Source organism: Pristiophorus japonicus, chromosome 4 (assembly GCF_044704955.1).
Source record: "Pristiophorus japonicus isolate sPriJap1 chromosome 4, sPriJap1.hap1, whole genome shotgun sequence".
Taxonomy (NCBI): Eukaryota; Metazoa; Chordata; class Chondrichthyes; family Pristiophoridae; genus Pristiophorus; species Pristiophorus japonicus.
In genome coordinates this window covers 24,710,876-24,733,699 of record NC_091980.1, presented here as the reverse complement: position 1 = coordinate 24,733,699, position 22,824 = coordinate 24,710,876, and the positions used below count along the sequence as shown (strand labels likewise).

The 22,824-nt window shown below is 44.4% G+C and overlaps 1 protein-coding gene across 1 annotated transcript in view; it reads right to left on the bottom strand.

The window, feature by feature from the left end:
• Positions 1 to 22,824, bottom strand: part of LOC139262019 (uncharacterized) — a 99,463-nt gene that overhangs the window by 42,616 nt on the left and 34,023 nt on the right. Inside the window, exons 5-9 of the mRNA XM_070877183.1 lie at positions 20,828 to 21,172; positions 17,809 to 18,081; positions 13,797 to 14,135; positions 13,449 to 13,718; positions 4,310 to 4,417 (exon numbers count right to left, since the gene is read on the bottom strand). Of these exons, the coding sequence (XP_070733284.1) occupies positions 4,310 to 4,417; positions 13,449 to 13,718; positions 13,797 to 14,135; positions 17,809 to 18,081; positions 20,828 to 21,172 (1,335 nt within the window). The remainder of the gene's footprint in view (positions 1 to 4,309; positions 4,418 to 13,448; positions 13,719 to 13,796; positions 14,136 to 17,808; positions 18,082 to 20,827; positions 21,173 to 22,824) is intronic.

The window sequence follows — 22,824 nt, the reverse complement described above, 5'->3', positions numbered from 1 at the left end:
AACCAGTGGACATGATGTATTTGGATTTCCAGAAGGCATTCGATAAGGTGCCACAGAAAAAGTTACAGCACAAGATAAAAGCTCACGGGATTGGGGGTAATATATTAATATGGATAGAGGATTGGTTAACGAATAGAAAACAGAGAGTCGGGATAAATGGGCCATTTTCCGGTTGACAAACAGCGACTAGTGGGTTGCCGTAGGGATCTTTGCTGGAGCCTCAACTATTTACAATCTATACTAATGACTTGGATGAAGGGACTGAGTGTGATGTAGCCAAGTTTGCTGATGATAAAAAGATGGGTAGGAAAGCAAATTGTGAGGAGGACACAAAATATCTGCAAAGGGATATAGACAGGCTAAGTGAGTGGGCAAAAACTTGGCAGATGGCGTATAATGTGAGGTTATCCACTTTGGCAGAAAAAAATAGAAAAGCAGATTATAACTTAAATGGAGAAAAATTCTAAAGTGCTTCAGTACAGAGGGACCTGGGGATCCTTGTGCATGAAACACAAAAAGTTTGTATGCAGGTACAGCAAGTAATCAGGAAGGCAAATGGAATGTTGGCCTTTATTGCAAGGGGGATGAAGTATAAAAGCAGAGATGTCCTGCTACAACTGTGCAGGGTATTGGTGAGGCCACATCTAAAGTACTGCGTGCAGTTTGGTCTCCATATCTAAGGAAGGATATATTTGCATTGGAGGCTGTTCAGAGAAGGTTCACTAGGTTGATTCCGGAGATGAAGGGGTTGACTTATGAAGATAGGTTATGTAGGTTGGGTCTCTACTCAATGGTGTTCAGAAGAATGAGAGGTGATCTTATCGAAACATATAAGATAATGAGAGGGCTGGACAAGTTGGATGCAGAGAGTATATTTTCATTCAGAGGGGAAATTAAAACTATGTGGTGTAGTCTCAGAATAAGGGGCCGCCCATTTAAAACTGAGATGAGGAATTTTTTCTCTCAGAGAGTTGTAAATCTGTGGAATTCTCTGCCCCAGAGAGCTGTAGAGGCTGGGTCATTGAATATATAGAGAGATTTTTGAGTGATAAAGGAATAAAGGGTTATGGGGAGCAGGCAGGGAAGTGGAACTGAGTCCATGATCAGATCAGCCATGATCTTATTAAATGGAGTAGCAGTCTCGAGGGGCCAGGCTCCTATTTCTTGTGTTCTTGTGTTCTTAGGTCATGAAAAGTGCTCCATAAATGTGTGTTTCTTTCTGTTCAGCTCAGACAACATAATGAACACACTGAGTCATTGGGTAAATACAATAATGGCCCAGATTTTGCAGTCAGCGGTGAAGGAATAACACTCGCAGTTCACCTCGAAATGCCTGCCCACAAAGTTTTTGCGGCTTAAGAGCACAGACTGCCTCCTTTCCAAAGCCAGTTTGAAATCAGCGCCCTCTACTGGGGATCTGAGGAGTCTGTGAGGAGGGAAAGCAGCAGGGAGGTTGATCAACCAATCAGAATGAAGAACCCTCATCGACAGCAGAGCAGGAAGTAAAAAAAAGGAAATATAATTTACATTTAAATCATTGTATAGAAAGCAAAATACAGATTGGGACATACATGTGGGATTAATGGAGAAACTTTGATAGAAAAACACAAAAACTTTAAGTAGTATGTTAATTCAAAAAAAAAATCTGTAACATTAATTTATTCTGAGGGTGTGACACTCTATATTTGTAAAATTGTTTTCTCGGTGCCAGAGGGTTTGTTCAGCAATAATTGTGACATTCTATGTTGTTAAATCTCAGTTCACCTGATTAAATAAGATTGGGGGGTAATTTGGGTAATTTGTGCCTCTCGTTAGTGCCCCCGGTGGTAGCAGGGCATAAACGACTTTTTACACAGGCACCCTGCACCCTAATGGTCCAGGGATGGACCCGTTACCCGCCCGCAGAGTCGACAGCTTGGCATTCCCCATTAATGATGGACAACGCCCTAGCCACGCGGCACCGCTACGCGTCCCACATCGTAGCGCTTCCGACCCACTCACACCCCACAGCGCAAGTGGAGTGCGATATTTTGCTCTCAGGGGCGGTAAGCCGAATATAGGTCATGAGGCGTGACTTCCGCGCCTGGAGCAGGAACTCCCACCTCGAGGCTGTTACTGCCCCCAAACGGGGCAGTACACAATTTAGGCCCTTTAATCTTTTCATCAGTCTTTAGTGAGATAATATTAGGTAATTAGCATAAGTTCACGACACGACAGTGACCTTTGTGCAAATTCCAAAGGCTGCAACAGTGCACCCTGTGGAGGAGCAGGGTATCTCTGACAGCAACTTTGGATTTCCGCGTTTAACTGTTCATGTGCGGACACTAGAAGTTGCTGTCAGTTTTAACCAGCAATAATGGCGAGCATGAATAGCCTCACCTTTATTAGTGCAGCAAAATCAGGGCCATTAACATTTATGCATAAATATTTAAAAAAGTACAAAAAATATCATCAACATAGGCGGTCCCTCGAACGACTTGCTTCCACACCAAAAGGGATGAGTTTGCAGATGTTTCAATGAAGGATTCGATATTCCAGTTCTGAACTCCAGGGGATGGAAGATGCCTGTGCGTGGATTTTTTTAACGTGTGGTGACCGTTGCACATCAGCCACCACATGGGCTTGACAGAGCTAGGCCTTTATCTAGTGGCAAGGGTTAACCAGGATGACTGAAGACCTGCTCTGCTGCACAGACCTAGTGTGCGCACATATCACAGTGTGGGCCCCATACCCCCATTTGCCGCACCTCCGCCACAAATATTCGCCGCACCTCCGCCAAGTTCTCTCACCGCACCTCTGCACCAAATATTTACCGTACCTCCGCCACGATCACAATCAGAAGAAGTGGTCATTCAGAGAATCAAGTTTCCTCCATTCAATGCTTTATGTACAGGTTGAACTCCCCTGAACATTCTCAAATTAATTTTGTCTCCCTCTCTCTATCTCGAGATCAATAACCCGAGGTACATTTCTAAGGAAAGAAAACTGAAATTCCTTCAAGGCAATCTGGGGAAGAACTCTACGACATAATCAACATTATTCAACTCAACATCTTACATTTCATGGTTAGAAAATAAATGGAGCTCGAGAGAATATTATAAGATATTGGCTTATCCCTGTGCTTTTCAAATATTTTCATTACCAAATGTAACCAACACAAGTGCAGAAAGTATGGAACACGAAGATCATTCAGCCATTAAACCCATTCACTCCCCTAGACCATGTGTTGGCTCTATTGTTTTCATCCACTTACTTACTAAATGTCTCAAATTATGTTTCCCCTGGTCTCAAAGATAACTGAGAAAATATACAGAACACACATCTAAATTGTAACCTAAATTATGTTCAGTCCTGCAATGCCTCGATTTTAAAATCCTCATTCTTGTTTTAAAACCCCTCCATGGTCTTGTCCCTCTCCATCTCAGTAACCACCACCACCTGCCGAGATCTCTGTGCTGCTCCAATTCCGTCCTCTTATACATCCCAGATTTTCATCGCTCCATTATGGCGGCTGTGCCCTTGGCTGCCAAGGCCCTGAGGTCTGGAATTCATCCCCAAACCTCTCTAACTCTCTACCTCTCCCATTTAACAGGCTCCTTAAAACCTACCTTTTTCATCTGTTCTAATATCTCCTTTTGTGCCTCATTGCCAAATTTTGTTTTGTAACGGTCCTGCTAAGTGCCTTGGGATGGTTAACTACTTTAAAGGTGCTACATCAATGTAGGTTGTTGTTGCTATTGAACTGTGACCCTGTTGCATAGGTTGTATAGCAGGGGTTCTCAACCAAGGGTCCGCAAAAAGGTTTCAAGGGGTTTGCCTTAAATAACCTCCGGGGTTTAAAAACTATCAGGTGTAACGTTCCTGGCCGTCTGTGCGATGACGGGGACAGCTGCTGAGCACCAGGCCCCCACTCACTGAGAAGGGAGAGAGGCTGCAGTCACTGAGTGCAGGTCCCCTGGCTCGAGCTCTCCGCCCTCCTCTCGCCAGCTCCCGCTCTATATTTCATCCCCCACATTTGTCCTAACACCACGCTGTCGCGATTGTCAATCCACTGAAGCAGGGGCAAGGAAATTGGTGGCAGCTGCAAGGAGGAAAGGAGCTGGTGGGGTCAAACAGTGAGTCACTGCCTTCGTGGGAGAAGAAGAGTGGAATGTGTCAACATCAGGAAATGTTCCAACCTGAGCGAATTAGAGTGTTTAATTTCAAAACATGATATAATTGTCATTCCTAATTTTTGGAATCATGTGCCACGTTCACATTTTATAACGTGTGAAACCTAAAATAGTTTGCAGCAATTTCCATATCTTACCCGCAACCTTGCGCTTTCTCAGACACAGCACCACTGCCAGGATAATGATGGGGAGAAGAGCCAGACTCCCGAAAATAACAGCATTCATGTGTTTAAAAGTGTAATCATCTGTCAGAAGAATAAGCATAGATTTCACGTTTAGTTTATAGGTTATCATCTAAAAAAAATAAGCTCCGTTAATGACCCAGTGGATAAACCTACTGTCTGATTTACCATTAAGCCATACAGGCCAGAAAGTCCCAGATTTCATTCCTGATCCAAGTTCACTGACCTCACTCAGGAACATTGGAGCTACAACTGTCCTCAGTGCCCTTCAGTTAGGGACAGGAGGGAAATCACACAGAGTTCTAGTTCCTGGTTTCAATCCGGTGATTCCTTCTGGGAAGGAGATGTGGGCAGATGACGGGTAAGTAAAGGATCCGATTGCGCTGTGAAGCTTCCCGCTGTACAATAGGTGAATGATACTGATTGTCTAGGCTTATACTTGAATAACGGCTACTTGAACAAGAACTGCACTCAGTGGGGTAGATCCTGACTCAGTGCGATAGTGTAAAATGGATGGGAATAAAAATGGAGAGAGATGTAAAACAGGCTGCTGACTCGCTATCACCCGTTTTGCACTGTCGCACAAAGTCAGGATCTACCCCAACATGGGAGGAGCAGAGGGAAGAGGAGAAAACAGACAGAGAATTTGTACAATATATTCCTGGCCATAATTTTGAGCAAGAATTAATCCATGACAGTGCTTCCTCATTAATGGCCCCACAATGCATATTAGAGCAGCAAGACACGACCATGGAATGAGATTGTGACCATGATGTGCCACAAACCAAATATACGATCTTTGTCCAGGTTTCAGAAGGAGGTGGGAAAAGTGTGGATGAGCATTCCCCAGGGAGCATGAAAAGATACAGTGGCTACAACGCATCTCATGCACCCCCCCCCCCCTGTGGCAGGTTGGAGGGCTCCTTTGGGAATGTCCTGGAAATAGGCTAACTTTATGCACTGTCTCAGGTAGGACATTGTGCACAAGATGGGACACCAAAGGAAAATATTTTCAAATATTTAAGGGGTGATTGGACTGCACTTAGCATCGAAATACATACGAACATAAGAAATAGGTCCAGGAGTAGGCCATTTGGCCCCTTGAACCTGATCGACCATTCAATAAGATCATGGTTGATCTGATCTTGGCATCAACTCCACTTCCCTGCCCACTGCCCATAACCCTTGACTACCTCATCATTCAAAAATCTGTCTATCTTCACCTTAAATTCAATGAGCCAGCCTCCACAACTCCCTGGAGTAGAGAATGTCAAAGATACATGACCCTCTGAGAGAAGAAATTCCTCCACATTTCCGTTTTAAAAGGGCGACCCCTTATTCTGAAACTATGCCCCCTTGTTCCCGATACCCCCATGAGGAATATCATCTTATCTGCATCTACCCTGTCAAGCTTCCTCAGAATCTTATATGTTTCAATAAGATCAACTGTCCTTCTTCTAAACTCCAAATGAGTATATGCTGAACCTACTCAACCTTTCTTCATAAATTATGAAATATCTCCTTAAATATTTGCCACTTTTTAACTACCGTCTTACCCTTTAATCTATTTTCCCAATCCACTTCAGCCAACTATGCCTCTATATCTTTATAATTGCCTTTATTTAAGTTCAGGATACTAGGTTGAGACCGAGTTTTCTCACCCTCAAACTGAATTTGAAATTCTACCATGCTGTGATCACTCGTCCAAGAGGATCCTTTACTATGAGATCATTAATTAATCCAGTCGCATGACACATTACCAGAAATAGCACCTGAGAAATGGGCACCATGCACAGGAACAATGGATGCAAATCCTGTGCTACTGTTTTGTACCTGAATAGCACTGCATCAGAATTTCCTGAAATAAAAACAGAAAATGCTGGAAATACTCAGCAAGTCAGGCAGCATCTGTGGAGAGAGAAACAGTGTTAACGTTTCAGGTCAATGAACCTTCATCAGAACTGGAAAAAGTTAGAGATATAACAGGTTTTTAAGCAATTGTAGGCAATTGGTTGTATGGATTTTCAGAGAGTTGTCCAATATTGACCAATATAAGTTGCATGCAACTGAGTGTGGGAGTCCGGTGCACTCAGATTCCCGACTCTATTGCTGGGTGCAATTCAGGGCAAATTTACTGCAAAACAAGAAACCTGGAGCTGTAGCTTCCAGAGCTATAAAGTTAACATTATCAAAGTAAATGGCAAACTAATTATTTCTGCTCATTTCCCAGTCTGATTTCACATGGATCTGGGACAATATGTCAGCTGGACAGCCTTTTCTATCATTCCCCGACCAATCATTCTCTGACTAATCATTCCCATCGTATCATTCCTGTGGAAAATTGCTGCCACTTCCAAGATTTCGATCCAGAAGTGACATTGGTCAAGTGTGGGTCACATTCAAATACGTGCCAGGGACAGAGTGACATAAGGCACCACATTTTCCATCATTACCCACCATAGCAACACTGGATGGAAAAGAAAACCGCTATGTTACTGGTATCTAGTCTTAATATAGTTTGCCAATTATATGCCCATTCTGCAAGTTTATTAAAGTCCTCCTGTAATTTTTTGCATTCTTCCTCAGTATTGACTATCTCCCTCCCCACCTGCACCCCGCCCCCCCCACCCCAATTTCGTGTCATCCGCAAATTTATAAATTGTGTTTTTGATTCCAAAGTCTAAATCATTAATATAAATTGCGAACGACAGTGGTCGCAGCACTGATCCTTCTGTCGCTGCGAATAGCTACCCTTTACCTCTCATCTTTACTTTTTGTCTCAAAGCCAGCTAGCTTTCCATCCCAACGCTGCATTCTCTGTCCTTATTCATTAGTCTATTATGTGGTAGTTTATCAAAGACCTTTGGAAAATCTAGGTCAATTGCATCTATTACATTACCCTTGTCTACGCTATTTGTTACCTCTTCAAAAAATTCAGTGAGGTTGGTCAAGCAAGATTTTCCCTTTTGAAATCATAATTGACATTCATTATTATTGTTAAAAATGTGGACTTGTAGTTACTCTGTACAGCCACCAGAGGGCTCATCCCCTGAAGTCCCAAGGGATCCCATAATGCCTTGGGAGCACAGGTATTTAAGGAGGCTTCACAGATTGGAGAGGCACTCTCGAGACCTGCAATAAAGACCAAGGTCACACTTTACTTTGAGCTCACAGTGTTCAGTCTGACTCTTTCTCCATACACTACAACTGGTGACAAGATACAGATAGCGAACTCAAAGATGCAGAGAACAGTGGGCATCCTGAAGAAATTTTCAGAGGGAGATGATTGGGAAACATTTGTGGAGCGACTCGACCAATACTTCGTGGCCAACGAGCTAGATGGGGAAGAGAGCGCTGCCAAACGAAGGGCGATCCTCCTCAGCAACTGTGGGGCACCAACGTATGGCCTCATGAAGAATCTGCTCACTCCAGCGAAACCCACGGAGAAATCATATAATGATTTGTGCACACTGGTCCGAGAGCATTTGAACCTGAAGGAAAGCGTTCTGATGGCGAGGTATCAGTTCTACACCTACTAAAGGTCTGAAGGCCAGGAAGTGATGAGTTATGTTGCCGAGCTAAGACACCTTGCAGGGCATTGAGAATTTGAAGGAGATTTGGAGCACATGCTCAGAGACTTTTTCATACTTGCAATTGGCCACAAAACCATACTTCGCAAACTTTTGACTGTGGAGACCCCAACCTTGAATAGGGCCATAATGATAGCCCAGGCGTTCATTGCCACCAGTGAAATATGAAGCAAATCTCTCAGTACACAAGTGCTGCTACAAGTACTGTGAACAAAGTGATGTTGTTTTTGAATTGTAACATACAGGGCAGGTGACACATACCTGCAGCTGCACGTCCGCAGATATCTCAGAGTCCAGCATCAAGGATGAAGAATGCAAAGCCATTAATACCTTGATGGCACTGCGGGGGTGATCATAATTTCCATTCATGCCGATTCAAAGAGTACGTTTGCAAGAGTTGTGGAACAATGGGTCACTTCCAACGAGTGTGCAGGCGAGCTGCAAAGCCTGTTAAACCTGCAAACCATGATGTTGCAAAGGACGGCGGACCGATCCACGGAGGATCCATAGCCTCAGATCGAGGAGGCAGAGGTACATGGGGTGCACACATTCACCACGAATTGTCCCCCGATAATGCTGAATGTTGAACTAAATGGACTCCCAGTGTCAATGGAGCTGGACACGGGCATGAGCCAGTCCATCATGGGCAAAAAGACTTTCAAAAGGTTGTGGTGCAACAAGGCCTCAAGGCCAGTCTTAACTCCAGTTCGCACAAAACTAAGAACTTACACAAAATAACTGATCATGTAATCAGCAGTGCTACCGTAAAGATCTCCTATGATGGAGCGGTGCACAAGCTACCACTCTGGGTGGAACGGGTGATGGTCCCACGCTGCTCGGCAGGAGCTGGCTGGGAAAGATATGCTGGAACCGGGAAGATGTCCGATGCTATCGTCTGCTGATGACACTTCAAGTGGCCAGGTCTTAAACAAATTTCCTTCGCTGTTCGAATCAGGCGTCGGGAAATTCCAAAGAGCAAAAGTGCAGACCAACCTAATTCCTGGGGCGCAACCCATCCATCACAAGGCGAGAGCAGTACCGTAGATGATGAGAGAAAGAATAGAGATTGAGCTAGACCGGTTGCAAAGCGAGGGCATCATTTCACCGATCGAGTTCAGCAAGTGGGCCAGTTCTAGTGTCCCAGTCCTCAAGGGAGACGACACCGTCAGAATCTGTGGCGATTACAAAGTAACTATCAATTATTTCTCCCTGCAGAACCTTAGCCCACTACCAAAGGCCGACGACCTCTTTGCTTCACTGGCAGGAGGAAGTTTTAAACAAAGCTGGATCTGACTTCAGCCTACATGACACAGGAACTGGAGGATTCATCGAAGGCCCTCACCTGCATCAACACGCACAAAGGTATTTTTGTTTATAACAGATGCCTATTTGGAATCCGATCAGCGGTGGTGATATTCGAGAGAAGCATGGAAAGTTTACTGAAGTCGGTCCCGCACACCGTGGTCTTCCAGCATGACATCTTGGTCACAGGTCAGAACACAGTCGAGCACCTGCAGAAACTGGAGGAGGTCCTTCGTCGACTCAACCGCGGGGGGCTCAGGTTAAACACTCAAAGTGCATTTTCCTGGTGCCTGAAATGGAGTTCCTGGGAAGGAGGATTGGGGCGGATGGCATCAGGCCCACCAACGCAAAGACGGAGGCAATTGAGAACGCACCGAGTCCACAGAACATGATGGAGCTGCAGTCATTTCTGGAACCCTTGAACTACTTTGGTAACTTTTTACCGGGTCTCGGCACCCTGCTCGAACCACTACATGTCTTACTACGAAAAGGGGGCGAATGGGTTTGAGGCAAAAGCCAAGAAAATGCCTTTGTAAAAGCGAGAAAATTGTTATGCTCAAACAAATTGCTTGTGTTGTATGATCCATGTTTGCGTTTGGTACTAGCATGTGATACGTCATCATATGGTGTCGGGTGCGTATTACAACAAGCTAATGATTGTGGGAAACTGCAACCGGTTGCTTATGCATCCAGAAGTCTGTCTAAAGCTGAGGGAGCCTACAGCATGATTAAAAAAGAAGCATTCGAGTGTGTCTATGTGGTAAAGAAAATGCATCAATACCTGTTTGGGAAAATTCGAATTGGAAACTGACCATAGCCACTTACAGAAGAACATAAGAACAGAAGAATTAGGAACAGGAGTAGGCCATCTAGCCCCTCGAGCCTGCTCCGCCATTCAACAAGATCATGGCTGATCTGGCCGTGGACTCAGCTCCACTTACCCGCCCGCTCCCCATAACCCTTAATTCCCTTATTGGTTAAAAATCTATCTATCTGTGACTTGAATACATTCAATGAGCTAGCCTCAACTGCTTCCTTGGGCAGAGAATTCCACAGATTCACAACCCTCTGGGAGAAGAAATTCCTTCTCAACACGGTTTTAAATTGGCTCCCCCGTATTTTGAGGCTGTGCCCCCTAGTTCTAGTCTCCCCGAACAATGGAAACAACCTCTCTGCCTCTATCTTGTCTATCCCTTTCATTATTTTAAAAGTTTCTGTAAGATCACCCCTCATCCTTCTGAACTCCAACGAGTAAAGACCCAGTCTACTCAATCTATCATCATAAGGTAACCCCCTCATCTCCGGAATCAGCCTAGTGAATCGTCTCTGTACCCCCTCCAAAGCTAGTATATCGTTCCTTAAGTAAGGTGACCAAAACTGCACGCAGTACTCCAGGTGCGGCCTCACCAATACCCTATACAGTTGTATAGGGTACAATACCCTATACAATACCTTATAACCCTGTTTTCCGAGAGTAAAGCGATAAATTCCAACACATCGGCACTCACGTTTTCCGCATACAACTACGCCATCTGCCACAGGCCAGAAACAGAAAACTGGCCGATGCTATCAATATGCTGCCATTGCCCACCACGGGGGTGGAAATGGCGCAGCCCGCAGATCTAGCCATGGTTATAGAAGCATTTGAGAGTGAGCAATCACCCATCACTGCCCGGCAGATCAAAACCTGGACAAGCCAGGATCCCTTATTATCTCTAGTCAAAAGCTGTGTGCTTCACCGGAGCTGGTCCAGTATCCTAGTGGAAATGCAGGAAGAGATAAAGCCGTTCCAGTGGCGCAAAGATGAAATGTCTATACAGGCAGACAGCCTTCTGTGGGGCAATCGGGTAGTGGTCCCCAAGAAGGGCAGAGACACCTTCATCAATGACCTTCACAGTACCCACCCAGGCAGAATAATGATGAAAGCGATAGCCAGTTCCCACGTGTGGTGGCCCGGTATCGATGCAGACTTAGAGTCCTGCGTTCACAGATGTAATACATGCTCGCAGTTAAGCAATGTACCCAGGGCGGTGCCACTAAGTTTATGGTCTTGGCCCACCAAACCATGGTCTAGGGTGCATGTCGAATATGCAGGCCCGTTCTTTGGTAAAATGTTCCTTGTGGTTGTAGACGCGTACTCCAAGTGGATTGAATGTGAGATAATGTCAGCTAGCACATCCGCTGCCACTACTGAAAGCCTGCGGGCCATGTTTGCCACTCACAGCTTACTCGATGTCCTTGTGAGTGACAACGGGCCATATTTTACCACTGCTAAGTTCAAAGAATTCATGACCCGTAACGGGATCAAACATGTCACATCTGCCCCGTTTCAACCAGCGTCCAATGGTCAGGCAGAGAGAGCAGTGCAAACCATCAAGCAAGGCTTGAAGAGTGTAACTGAAGGCTAGAATCTCACCTGCTGAACTGCTCATGAAACGAGCACTTAAGACAAGGCTCTCGTTAGTTCACCTTGATCTACATGAACAGGTAGAGAGCAAGCGGCTTCAACAAAGTGCATACTATGATAGCGCAAATGTGTCATGCGAGATTGAAGTCAATTATCCTGTATTTGTATTAAATTATGAACAAGGTCCCAAATGGCTTCCCGGCACTGTCGTGGCCAAAGAGGGGAGCAGGGTGTTTCGGGTCAAACTTTCAAATGAACTCATTCACCGGAAACACTTGGACCAAACCAAACTCAGATTCACGGACTATCCTGAGCAACCCACCTTGGACCCTATATTTTTTGATCCCCCAACACACACACCAGTGGCAACCGGCACCATGGTTGACCACGAAGCAGAATCCATCATCCACAGCAGCCCTGTAGGGCCCTTCAAATGATTCAACAACATCAGCTTTCACACCGAGATGATCAACCAGGGCAAGAAGGGCCCCAGATGGACTCACAGTGTAAATAGTTGCACTATTGACTTTGGGGGGGAGCGTTGTTATATATGTGGACTTCTATTTACACTGTACAGCCACCAGAGGGCTCATCCCCTGTAGTCCCAAGGGATCGCATAATCCTTTGGGAGCACAGGTATTTCAGGAGGCTTCACAGGTTGGAGCGGCCTCTGGAGACCTGAAATAAAAGACTAAGGTCACACTTTATTTTGAGCTCACAGTGCTCAGTCTGACTCTTTCTCCATACACAACAATTATATTTTTTGTTTCTAGATGTTCTTCTATTTTCTTCATTATTTTTCGTACCACTGATGTTAAGCTGAGTGGTCGATAATTCTTTGGACATGTTCAATCTCCCTTCTTAAATATAGGTATTATATTAAAAATCCCCCAGTCTTCTGGCACTACATCATAAAAGGTGCGGCGAGTGGCCTTGGCCTCAGGAGCAGCGTGGAGGCCTGAGCTGCGTGAGAACACCAGAGGCAGGTCGGGGCCATAACAGTGGTGACGAGCGGCCTTGGGAGCAGTGAGGAGGGATACCACTTCAGGGAGCAGCACAAGCTGGTGCAGGATGGTGACGGCAGCGAAGAGTGACATCATCAAGTTCCAGGTCGCTGATTGGAGCGTGGGCAGGTACAGCAGGAGTGGCGAGGTCGGGGCAAAGGAGCAGCGAGAGATTGTAGAGGGACGTGATCAGGTCCCAGGAGAGGCATGAGTTGGGGGCCCAGAAGAGGCGAGAGCCCAGGGGCAGCACGGGCCAGCCCACACTGCAATATGTGTGCACACTGGGTCCGGGCAGCAGAGCTGATCTCCTGTCGTCTTGGATAACCCTTGCCACTGGACTAAGACCTAGCTCTGTCAAGCCCGTGTGGTGTGCAACGGCCACCCCATGTTAAAAAAATCCATGCACAGGCATCTTCCACCCTTCAGGATGTCGTTCCGGACCGGGAATATTCGGTCCTTCATTGAACTCATCCTTTTTTGGCGTGGAAGCAAGTCATCCTCGCTTCGAGGGACTGCCGATGATTATTACAGTGGGCAGGTGGGCATTAAAGATTTAAAAAGTTCCTTACAGGAGTGGAATAGACCCCAATGAGTTTTAGTAAGATGTGTAGACCTCTTCAACTCCTATCCATTGCTTTGTGTTGTATATTCTGACTTTTGCGAACATTTATGATTTTGAACTCTGAGTAACGTGGAGAGCAACCAGAGAAAAAGGTTTTCATAATTAAAGGAGCAGTAAGTGACGAGAGCTTTCTATGGAGGTTACAAAGGGAAAAACCTGAGACACTTACTGTTAACTTTCAGATAATATGGAATTAAAACCTTGGGTGCGTTTTGATAAAACAAAACACATATCCAGTTCCCTCTGTCTCTGTCAGCTTTCTGAAGAATCAGTCTCAGTGATTTCTCTTCCCCATTCCGTCCATTCAATATTTTCTCTGCAACAGATTTGCCATCACTATTGATCCAAACAAGTCTCATTGATTCAGTGACATCAGAGACAGAGCAGGTCAGGTTAACGGTGTCTCCCTCAGTCACTGCATCAGATGGTTCAGCTGTGACTGTGGAAACAAGAAAATCATTTAGATTTTAAACAATGATTTTATCATTGAAAACAATGGCAACATTCTGTCTCTTACCTTTAACTGTGATTAGTTTAATCGTCACATAATTATGTGATCGCAGAGAACATGTGTAAGCTCCTGCATCGTCAAACAGTACAGGGACAATCCTCACACTGAAGTTCTTTCCATTAAAATTTCCCACTGTGGGCACCAGTCGACTCCCAAAGTAGATCCTGTTTATATCGATAGGCTGAGATTTGAAAGTAGAAGCTATTTCTTTCTCTTGATTCTGAAAATGACGTGACCTCCAAGTCCATGTAGTTTTATAGTACTGAGAACAAGCTTCACAAATCAGGTCGAGGTCACTGTGATCTGTGTCTGACCGATAAAGTATGTATTTCTTAATGTTTAAATCTGCGATAGAGGGACAGGAAACAAGGTGTTAGGTTTTTATAGCTGCTGAGATACAGATGTTCTGAATTCCCACATGGATAAACATTGCCCTCCTGGCACAAGCCAGCTGGGAGTGCAGCACTGGGACAGGGGAATTGGCTGGGACTGGATACACTGGCTGCCGGCCCAGGCTGTCTATTGTTTAAATGCCGGATTGTGGTACAAAGTCCATCTGCCCCAAACATGGTCCCATCAAAGTGATGTTGTTTCCCCGTGGGCTGTAGATAATAACCAATTTGTTAAACTGTCTCTGCAATCAATTATCAATAAATGCCTCAGACCCATTGTGTTGGGCACCTCTGGTTCCCTCGGGTTGTTAACAGACGGAGACATAGGTCGACAGGCAGGTCAACCAAAGGGTGCAACGTCAGTCAGGCTTGAAACAGAAAGCTGCAAGGGCAAGCTTGGCCAGGCTCAGAGGATGAGTATGCAGGAGGATAGTTAGGAGTTAATTTGATTTTGTTAAGTAGTTGACCAACTGGTGTGGGAAAGTACAACGTGTTCATTATTTTAATCTTAGACACAAAGACAAGTGAGACTGATTGATCTCAGTGAATCTGATCATAACTGTGAACTGTTGTTCACTTGCTGTGAAATAAGCAGTTTAACAATCCATTACTGCCCTTGGTTCATCAAGGGGTTTTATGGTCCATCTTCAAAGAGAGTGTAGAATCAAATTTGCAATAGACACAAATATCCCATTCCGATCACAAGGGGTTCTTAGTCTTACACCCTTAGGTTATGTTGTCATATACAACAACACAACTTGTATTTATATAGCACCTTTAACGTGGTAAAATGACCCAAGGCACTTCACAGGTGTGTTGTAAGACAAAAATTTGATACCGAGTCACATAAGAAGAAATTACGGCAGATGACCAAAAGCTTGGTCAAAGAGGTAGGTTTTAAGGAGCACCTTAAAGGAGGAAAGAGCAGTAGAGACGGGGAGAGGATTTGGCAGGGAGTTCCAGAGCGTTGGGCCTAGACAACTAGGCCACCGATGGTTAAGTGATCATAATCAGGGATGCTCAACAGAGCAGAATTAGAGGAGTGCTGATATCTCGGGATGTTGTGGGTGTGGAGGAGATTACAGAGATGAGACCATGCAGGAATTTGACAACAAGGATGACATTTTGAAATTGAGGCATTGTTTAACCAGAAGTCAATGTAGGTCAGTGAGCACAGGGGTAATGGGTGACCGGGACTTGGTGCGAGTAAGGACATGACCAGCTGAGTTTTGGATGACCTCAAGTTTATGTCGGTTAGAATGTGGGATGTCCACCAGGAGACCGTTGAAGTAGTCAAGTCTAGAGATAACAAAGGCTTGGATGAGCGTCTCAGCAGCAGATGAGCTGAGGCAGAGGTGGAGAGAGGCAATGTTAGGAGGTGGAAATAGGCGGTTTTAGTTATGCCGTGGATATGTGGTCATAAGATCATTTCAGGGACAAATATGACACCAAGGTTGCGAACAGTCTGGTTCAGCCTCAGACAGATAGTCAGATATTGGGTAGTGTGAGATCATCCTTAAATGTAAGACACTCAGAGCAGTTTTGTGAGTGACCAGTACCACTGTACCCAAGAGAATGCCTCAGGAAAGATCCTAATTATAACATCTATGTTGGGTGCATATAAATTGTTTTTATTTCACTATTCTAATATAAACTAGAACAGTACTTGCTTTTCTCCATTGATGGATTTTGTTTTTTTTGATTCATATATGTGAATCAAAATTAATCCATCTCAAGAAAAATAGATTCCAGTGAGGAGGAAAGGATGTAAAAGAAAAGGTAGCCATCCGTGGCTAATTAAAGAAATAAAGGACGGTATCGAATTAAAATCAAGGGCATACAAGGTGGCCAAAACTAGTGGGAGGACAGAAGATTGGGAAGCTTTTAAAAGCCAGCAAAGAATGACTAAAAAAATGATTAAGAAAGGGAAGATTGACTAGGAAAGTAAACTAGCACGAAATATAAAAAACAAATAGCAAGAGTTTCTAAAGGTATATAAAAAGGAAGAGAGTGGCTAAAGAAAAGGTTGGTCCCTTAGAGGATGAGACCAGGGAATTAGTGATGGGGAACATGGAGATGGCAGAAACTCTGAACAAATATTTTGTATCAGTCTTCACAGTAGAGGACACTAAAAATATCCCAACAGTGGATAGTCAAGGGCTATAGGGGGAGAGGAACTTAACACAATCACAATGACTAAGGAGGTGGTACTCAGTAAGATAATGGGACTAAAGGTGGAAAATTCCCCTGGATCTGATGGCTTGCATCCTAGTGTCTTAAGAGAAGCAGTGGCAGGGATAGTGGATGCATTGGTTGTAATTTACCAAAATTCCCTGGATTCTGGGGAGGTCCCAGCAGATTGGAAAACTGCAACTGTAACGCCCCTATTTAAAAAAGGAGGCAGACAAAAAGCAGGAAACTATAAAAGCAGTTAGCCTAACATCTGTGGTTGAAAAAATGTTGAAGTCCATTATTAAAGAAGCAGTAGCAGGACATTGGGAAAAGCAAAATTTGGTCAGGCAGAGTCAGCATGGATTTATGAAGGGGAAGTCATGTTTGACAAATTTGCTGGAATTCTTTGAGGATGTAACGAACAGGGTGGATAAAGGGGAACCAGTGGATGTGGTGTATTTGGACTTCCAGAAGGCATTCTCAGCTTGGCAATCAGTAATTAGTGGGGTGCGCAGGGATCAGTGCTGGGACCCCAACCATTTACAGTCTATATTAATGACTTGGAAGAAGGAACCAAGTGTACTGTAACCAAGTTTGCTGACGAAACAAAGATGGGAGGAAAAGCAATGTGTGAGGAGAACACAAAAGGACAATGTGCAAAAGGACATAGACAGCCTGAGTGAGTGGGCACAAATTTGGCAGATGGAGTATAATGTTGGAAAGTGTGAGGTTATGCACTTTGGCAGAAAGAATCAAAGAGAAAGTTATTATTTAAATGGAGAAAAATTGCAAAGTGCTGCAGTACAGCAGGACCTGGGTGTACTTGTGCATGAAACACAAAAGGATAGTATGCAGGTAGAGCAAGTGATCAGAAAGGCCAATTGAATCTTAGCCTTTATTGCAAAGGAGATGGAATATAAAAGCAGGGAAGTCTTGCTACAGTTATACAGGGCATTGGTGAGGCCACACTTGGAATACTGTGGAGTTTTGATTTCCATATTTAAGAAAGGATATACTTGTTTTGGAGGCAGTTCAGAGAAGGTTCACCAGCTAAATTCCAGAGATGAAGGGGTTGTCTCATGAAGATAGGTTGAGTAGGTTGGGCCTCTGCTTATTGGAACTCAGAAGAATGAAAGGTGATCTTATTGAAACATTTAAGATTATGAGGGGGCTTGACAAGGTGGATGCAGAGAGGATGTTTCCACTGATAGGGGAGACTAGAACTAGGGGGCATACTCCTGCTTGTATTTCTTATGTTCTTATCAGTTCACCTGATTAGTTACATCAGCTCTTAATGTCACCAGTTTTTATTTACTTCCATGTTCCAGGGCAAAACCAAAGAACACATTCTGCAGTAAAAGCCCACAGTGGTGCTTGTGCTTGCTGTACTTTGCGTGTAACAGTTTTATATCAGTAACTATTTAATACCTACTGCAAGGTAGCTTTGCACTTACTCTGATCCACATCAACATTTGTGTTTCCAGTGAGAACATTGGAGTCATTTTCCTGCACTTCCCATGTATACAAATTCTGATTTTCTGCTCCAACGTGTCTGACAATCAGATAGACTGTGTTATTCAGATGGATCTCATCAGTGTTGTTCCTCCTGTCCTGCTGCGATGAGTCTTGTGGTTTCCACTGAAGACTGACTGTATCTGAGAGTCTGGAGATGGTACAACTGAGGGTGATGTCACTGCCCATTACAGGCCTCTGTGAATCTGTTTCAACTGTAGAAAAAAAGACTTGCCTTTATATACACCTTTCACGACCACTGAACATCACAAAGTGCTTTACAGCTAATGAAGTACTTTTGGAGTGTAGTCACTGTTGTAGTGAAACTGAAAACAGATAAATGATGTGTAATATAGATTTCCATAAGCTTTCTGTAACTACTGCATTCAAAATTTTCTTTTTGGAATTCTCTACACCAAAGATGCTCAGTCGTTGAATTTATTAAAGACAGAGATCACTATATTTTTGACTATGGAGGTAATCTACGTATATGGGGATAGTGCGGGAAGATCAAGTTGAGGTTGAAAATTGGCCATTTTATTGTTGAGTGGTGGAACAGGTTCGAAGGCCCAATGGCCTACTCCTGCTTTCCGACAAATGCTAACCAGCCGTGCTTAGTGCTGACTATCTACATTTCCCAGATAATGTTCACTTGTTCCCTTTGATCCCTTCATCTTCCTCACCAACATTCCGTTCCTTGACAACATCACCAAAGACTTTGGCCGTGATTTTGCTGATCTTGGCGGGTCCATGACAGGCGACATTGGTGGCGTGTTCCGACCCCGCTGCTGGCTCCATCCCGCTCTGTAAAAAGAATTTCCCTTGATGGGGCTTGTTAAGCCCATCCAACTTGTTTTGCAGGCCAAATAGAGAAGCGTGGTGTCATTTGATGACACGTTTCCTTAAAGGGACCATGTACATATTTATTTGGACAGTTATGCTGTGAGTGTTCTACAGCATTGAAGTGCTGCATACACTGACAATGACTGCACAAAAGCACAGGGCTGCACCCAGGTTCTCCCATGACTTCCTTTATATGCTTATGGAGGGAGTCATAGCAAACAGGGAGGTCCTTTTCCCTTCCCATGTGTGGAAGACACCTCCCCAGAAGATCAACGCAGCCTAGCTGCACATTGCAGAGGAGGTCACAAGCAGGAATATGGTCAGGAAGATTATGGTGCCTTGCCGCAGACATTTCAATGATCTTAGTAGATCATGAAACGCTATTTCAAAGCCGCAGACATTTCAATGATCTTAGTAGATCATGAAACGCTATTTCAAAACCACACTTGGCGTCATCCCGGTATGCCTCTCATCACATCCCCATCACTCTGCCTTCCCTACCCTCACCTGCACATCTTTACCCACACCAACTTACCTTGCACCTCCAGCAATCTTCTATCATATTATCACAACGCCATCTCACTAGCCACATTTCACATTCATACACGTCCTAGTGGGTAAGGTCAATTAACAACACAGAAGGGAAGCACTTGGGTGTTTTATGCAATGTTCACGTAAAGTTTATGTTAATGTGGTGTCAAAGATTGACACCTTTATTTCAACACCTTGCATTCTTTTCCAGATCTGTGTGCAACTTTGGAAGTGGCTTAATGAGTTGCAGAGACTGGTGAGACATAACAGTACCCTGTGCAATGCTGATGAATGTGAAAGGAATGGCTTGGGCATTGTAGGGACGCTTTACGGTGTTGGTGTGGGGTGGTACAAACCTGGCACATCATGTGGCAGCCAGGGTGCACAGTGTCAAGTGAAGTAAATCTGGCCATGGTGAGGCTATCCCTGGTGTCCCAAGCAGCAATGTGGCTCGGTTCTGATGCTCTGTGTCCTGTGCAACATCAGTTGATTGCTGTTGATTGGTGTTGTTATTGGTGCTGCTGATGACACTGGTGCTGCTGGTGTTGGGGATGATAGTGGTGGGATTCTGAGGACCAAGGTGAGAGAGTATAAAGTGCACCCATGCTGATGGAATAGATGGCAGGTGAAGTTCAGATGATAGAAGCAATCTGTTAATAGTGAGAGAGGTTGTTCCAATGAGGTGACACTGGGTAGAGAGTTTGCTACAAACATTTGCAAGCTGCATAAAGCTCCACCTATCATCCAACTGCAATAAGCAACCAGCTTCTGAGCTTGCAAAATGAACAGCTGTGAGGTGGGAGCTTTTATTACACATTTAAAGCTGTCAGGTAATCAGCTGTTTCAATGGCCATTCATCTCCTGCCTCAGCTTAATTGACGTGATCCTCGAGCAGCAAGGACCCCATGGGCGAGCAATTAAAATCAAAAGATGAGCTCAAATGTATTCTTAATGATTTCTAAACAAGCCTGAATTCTATCCCCCGCCGCTGTGTGTCGGGTCTGCTCAGCGCTGACAAAGCGACATTGGGAAAGGCGCGTGGCGGTGGTTTCACTTTACCACCTGACCCGCCATCGATCGCGCTCACTGACCCCACTGAAAATTCCAGCCATTGGGTCAGATACCACGTGTGTATTCAGGACACTCAGCTCTACCACTCCACCACCTCTCTCAAAACCTCCACCGCCTCTGTGCTGTCAGATCGATCATCTAACATCTAGTCTTGGATGAGCAATAATTTCATCCAGTTAATTATTTGGAAAATCGAAGCCATCGTCTTCAGCCATCGCCACGAATTCCATACCATCGGCACCAGCTCCATCCTCCTGCATGGCCGTTGTCACAGGAATTTTAGAAGGATGGATGACAACTTTACGAACAAATGTTAATGCTAACAATCAAAATGACTCGCCCTTAGTGCATCCACTATTTCCAATGCACAGAGGATTTTTACCCACATGGCTGTTCTGGGCTGTGTGATAGAACTGGAGGATCATGACATCATCGCAACATTAGGTTCGGAATATTTCTAGAATTACTCACAAATAATCATATTATTCAATCCTTTCCAGTCCTGGTCCTACTTACCTTTGATCCCAAATACTTCATACTGTTTCAGGATTTGCTTACTGGGCTGTGTCTGAGTCCAGGTGAACAATCCCGCAAGTTCAAAAGTGGGGTTTCTGATTCTCAGATTAAGGGTACCGCAGTCCTCACGGATCCTCTGAGAAATGCCTGGTATATTATTGTACTCAGCGCTCCATTGTACGGCCCACTGCTGACCTTCTCTGTGAAAAGTTCCCAATTGCTTTGTGGTTTGTTGCATTGAGTGTGGTCTCCACTCCCAGACAATGGAGCCATTTCCAGGATTGTCTGGCCCTTTCAATACAAAGTTACCTACCTGATGGAAAAAATAAATATAATTCCGGCTTCCTGCAAGAAAAGAGAACAAACATTTTAAAATCAGATTGAAACTTCCCAATCCGATCTGATTTTTCTCAGTAAGTTGTTAGTTATGACTCAGAAGTGACACAGCACACACACACCAGAGTAAGATACTGTATCGCAAATTCCAGAGTTTAAGGCCGAGGCAGCTAAAGGCATGGTCGCCAGTGTTAGAACGATGGAAATCAGCTATACACAAGAGGCCAGAATTGGAGGAAAGCACAGATTTCAGAGGGTTAGAACAAGCAATGATGTGTGAGTAGGTCAACTGAATAATCAAAAAATGGGGTTGAAGAAGGTTTTTAAAGCAGCACGGAGAAATGAAAAGGTGGAGCGATTCTGTGGTATTTTCAGACAGTGTCTGAAGGCTCTCCCAGCACTGGTAATGATGGGTTTGATGGATGTAGTGGAGAGGGAGAGCTGGATGTCCTCAACATACATTTGTGCATGATGTCACCGAGGAGCAGCATGTAGATAAGGAAGTGAAAGGAAAAATATTGTTGGAAACAACGAACAGACTTTTTAAACAGTCTAGTTTTTCCTTTTCGATAGGTATCTAGGGCCCAAAATTCACCACCATTTAGCTCCATTTTGTAGGGGCGAAGAGTGTTTTTTGGAGTTAATGTAATTTAGAAACATAGAAACATAGAAAATAGGTGCGGGAGTACGCCATTCGGCCCTTCGAGTCTGCACCATCATTCAATAAGATCAAGGCTGAATATTCACCTCAGTACCCCTTTCCTGCTTTCTCTCCATACACCTTGATCCCTTTAGCCATAAGGGCCATATCTAACTCCCTCTCGAATATATCAAATGAACTGGCCTCAACAACTCTCTGTGGTAGGGAATTCCACAGGTTAACAACTCTCTGATTGAAGAAGTTTCTCTTCATCTCAGTCCTAAATAGCTTACGCACTTATCCTGAGATTATTTCCCCTGGTTCCAGACTTCCCCAACATCAGGAACATTCTTCCTGCATCTAACCTGTACAGTCCCATCAGAATTTTATATGTTTCTATGAGATCCCCTCTCATCCTTCTAAACTCCAATGAATACAGGCCCAGTCGATCCAGTCTCTCCTCATATGTCAGTCCTGCCATCCCGGGAATCAGTCTGGTGACCCTGCGCTGCACTCCCTCAATAGCAAGAACTTCCTTCCTCAGATTAGGAGACCAAAACTGAACACAATATTCCAGGTGAGGCCTCACTAAGGCCCTGTACAACTGCAGTAAGACCTCTGTAAGGGGGTGGTCTCTATGAGGGGGTCAGGTTCCCTTCTGACCAACTTGAGTGGTTCGAATTGCTCCCACTCCCTTGGGTTCGAGACTCTGGATTTATTTGGGGGATGTGACAAAGTGCAAAGGACACTGGTTTGATGCAAAATAACTTTGATTTTGTTACAGTCAAGAAATTTCAAACTTATAATTACTCTAATAAGAAAGTACAATGTCAAACTTATTCAAACTTATTAAAGAACAATACCTTACACACTCAGAGGGGGTTACAATAGCTTATACTGACTCGAATAGAGAACAACACATTACATTCAAAGGGGGTTACAGTAGAATTACACCTCCCACCTCCCAATACATAATTCTAGCTAGGTTGGACTCCAGGGCAGGCAGGGACTATGCTTACCA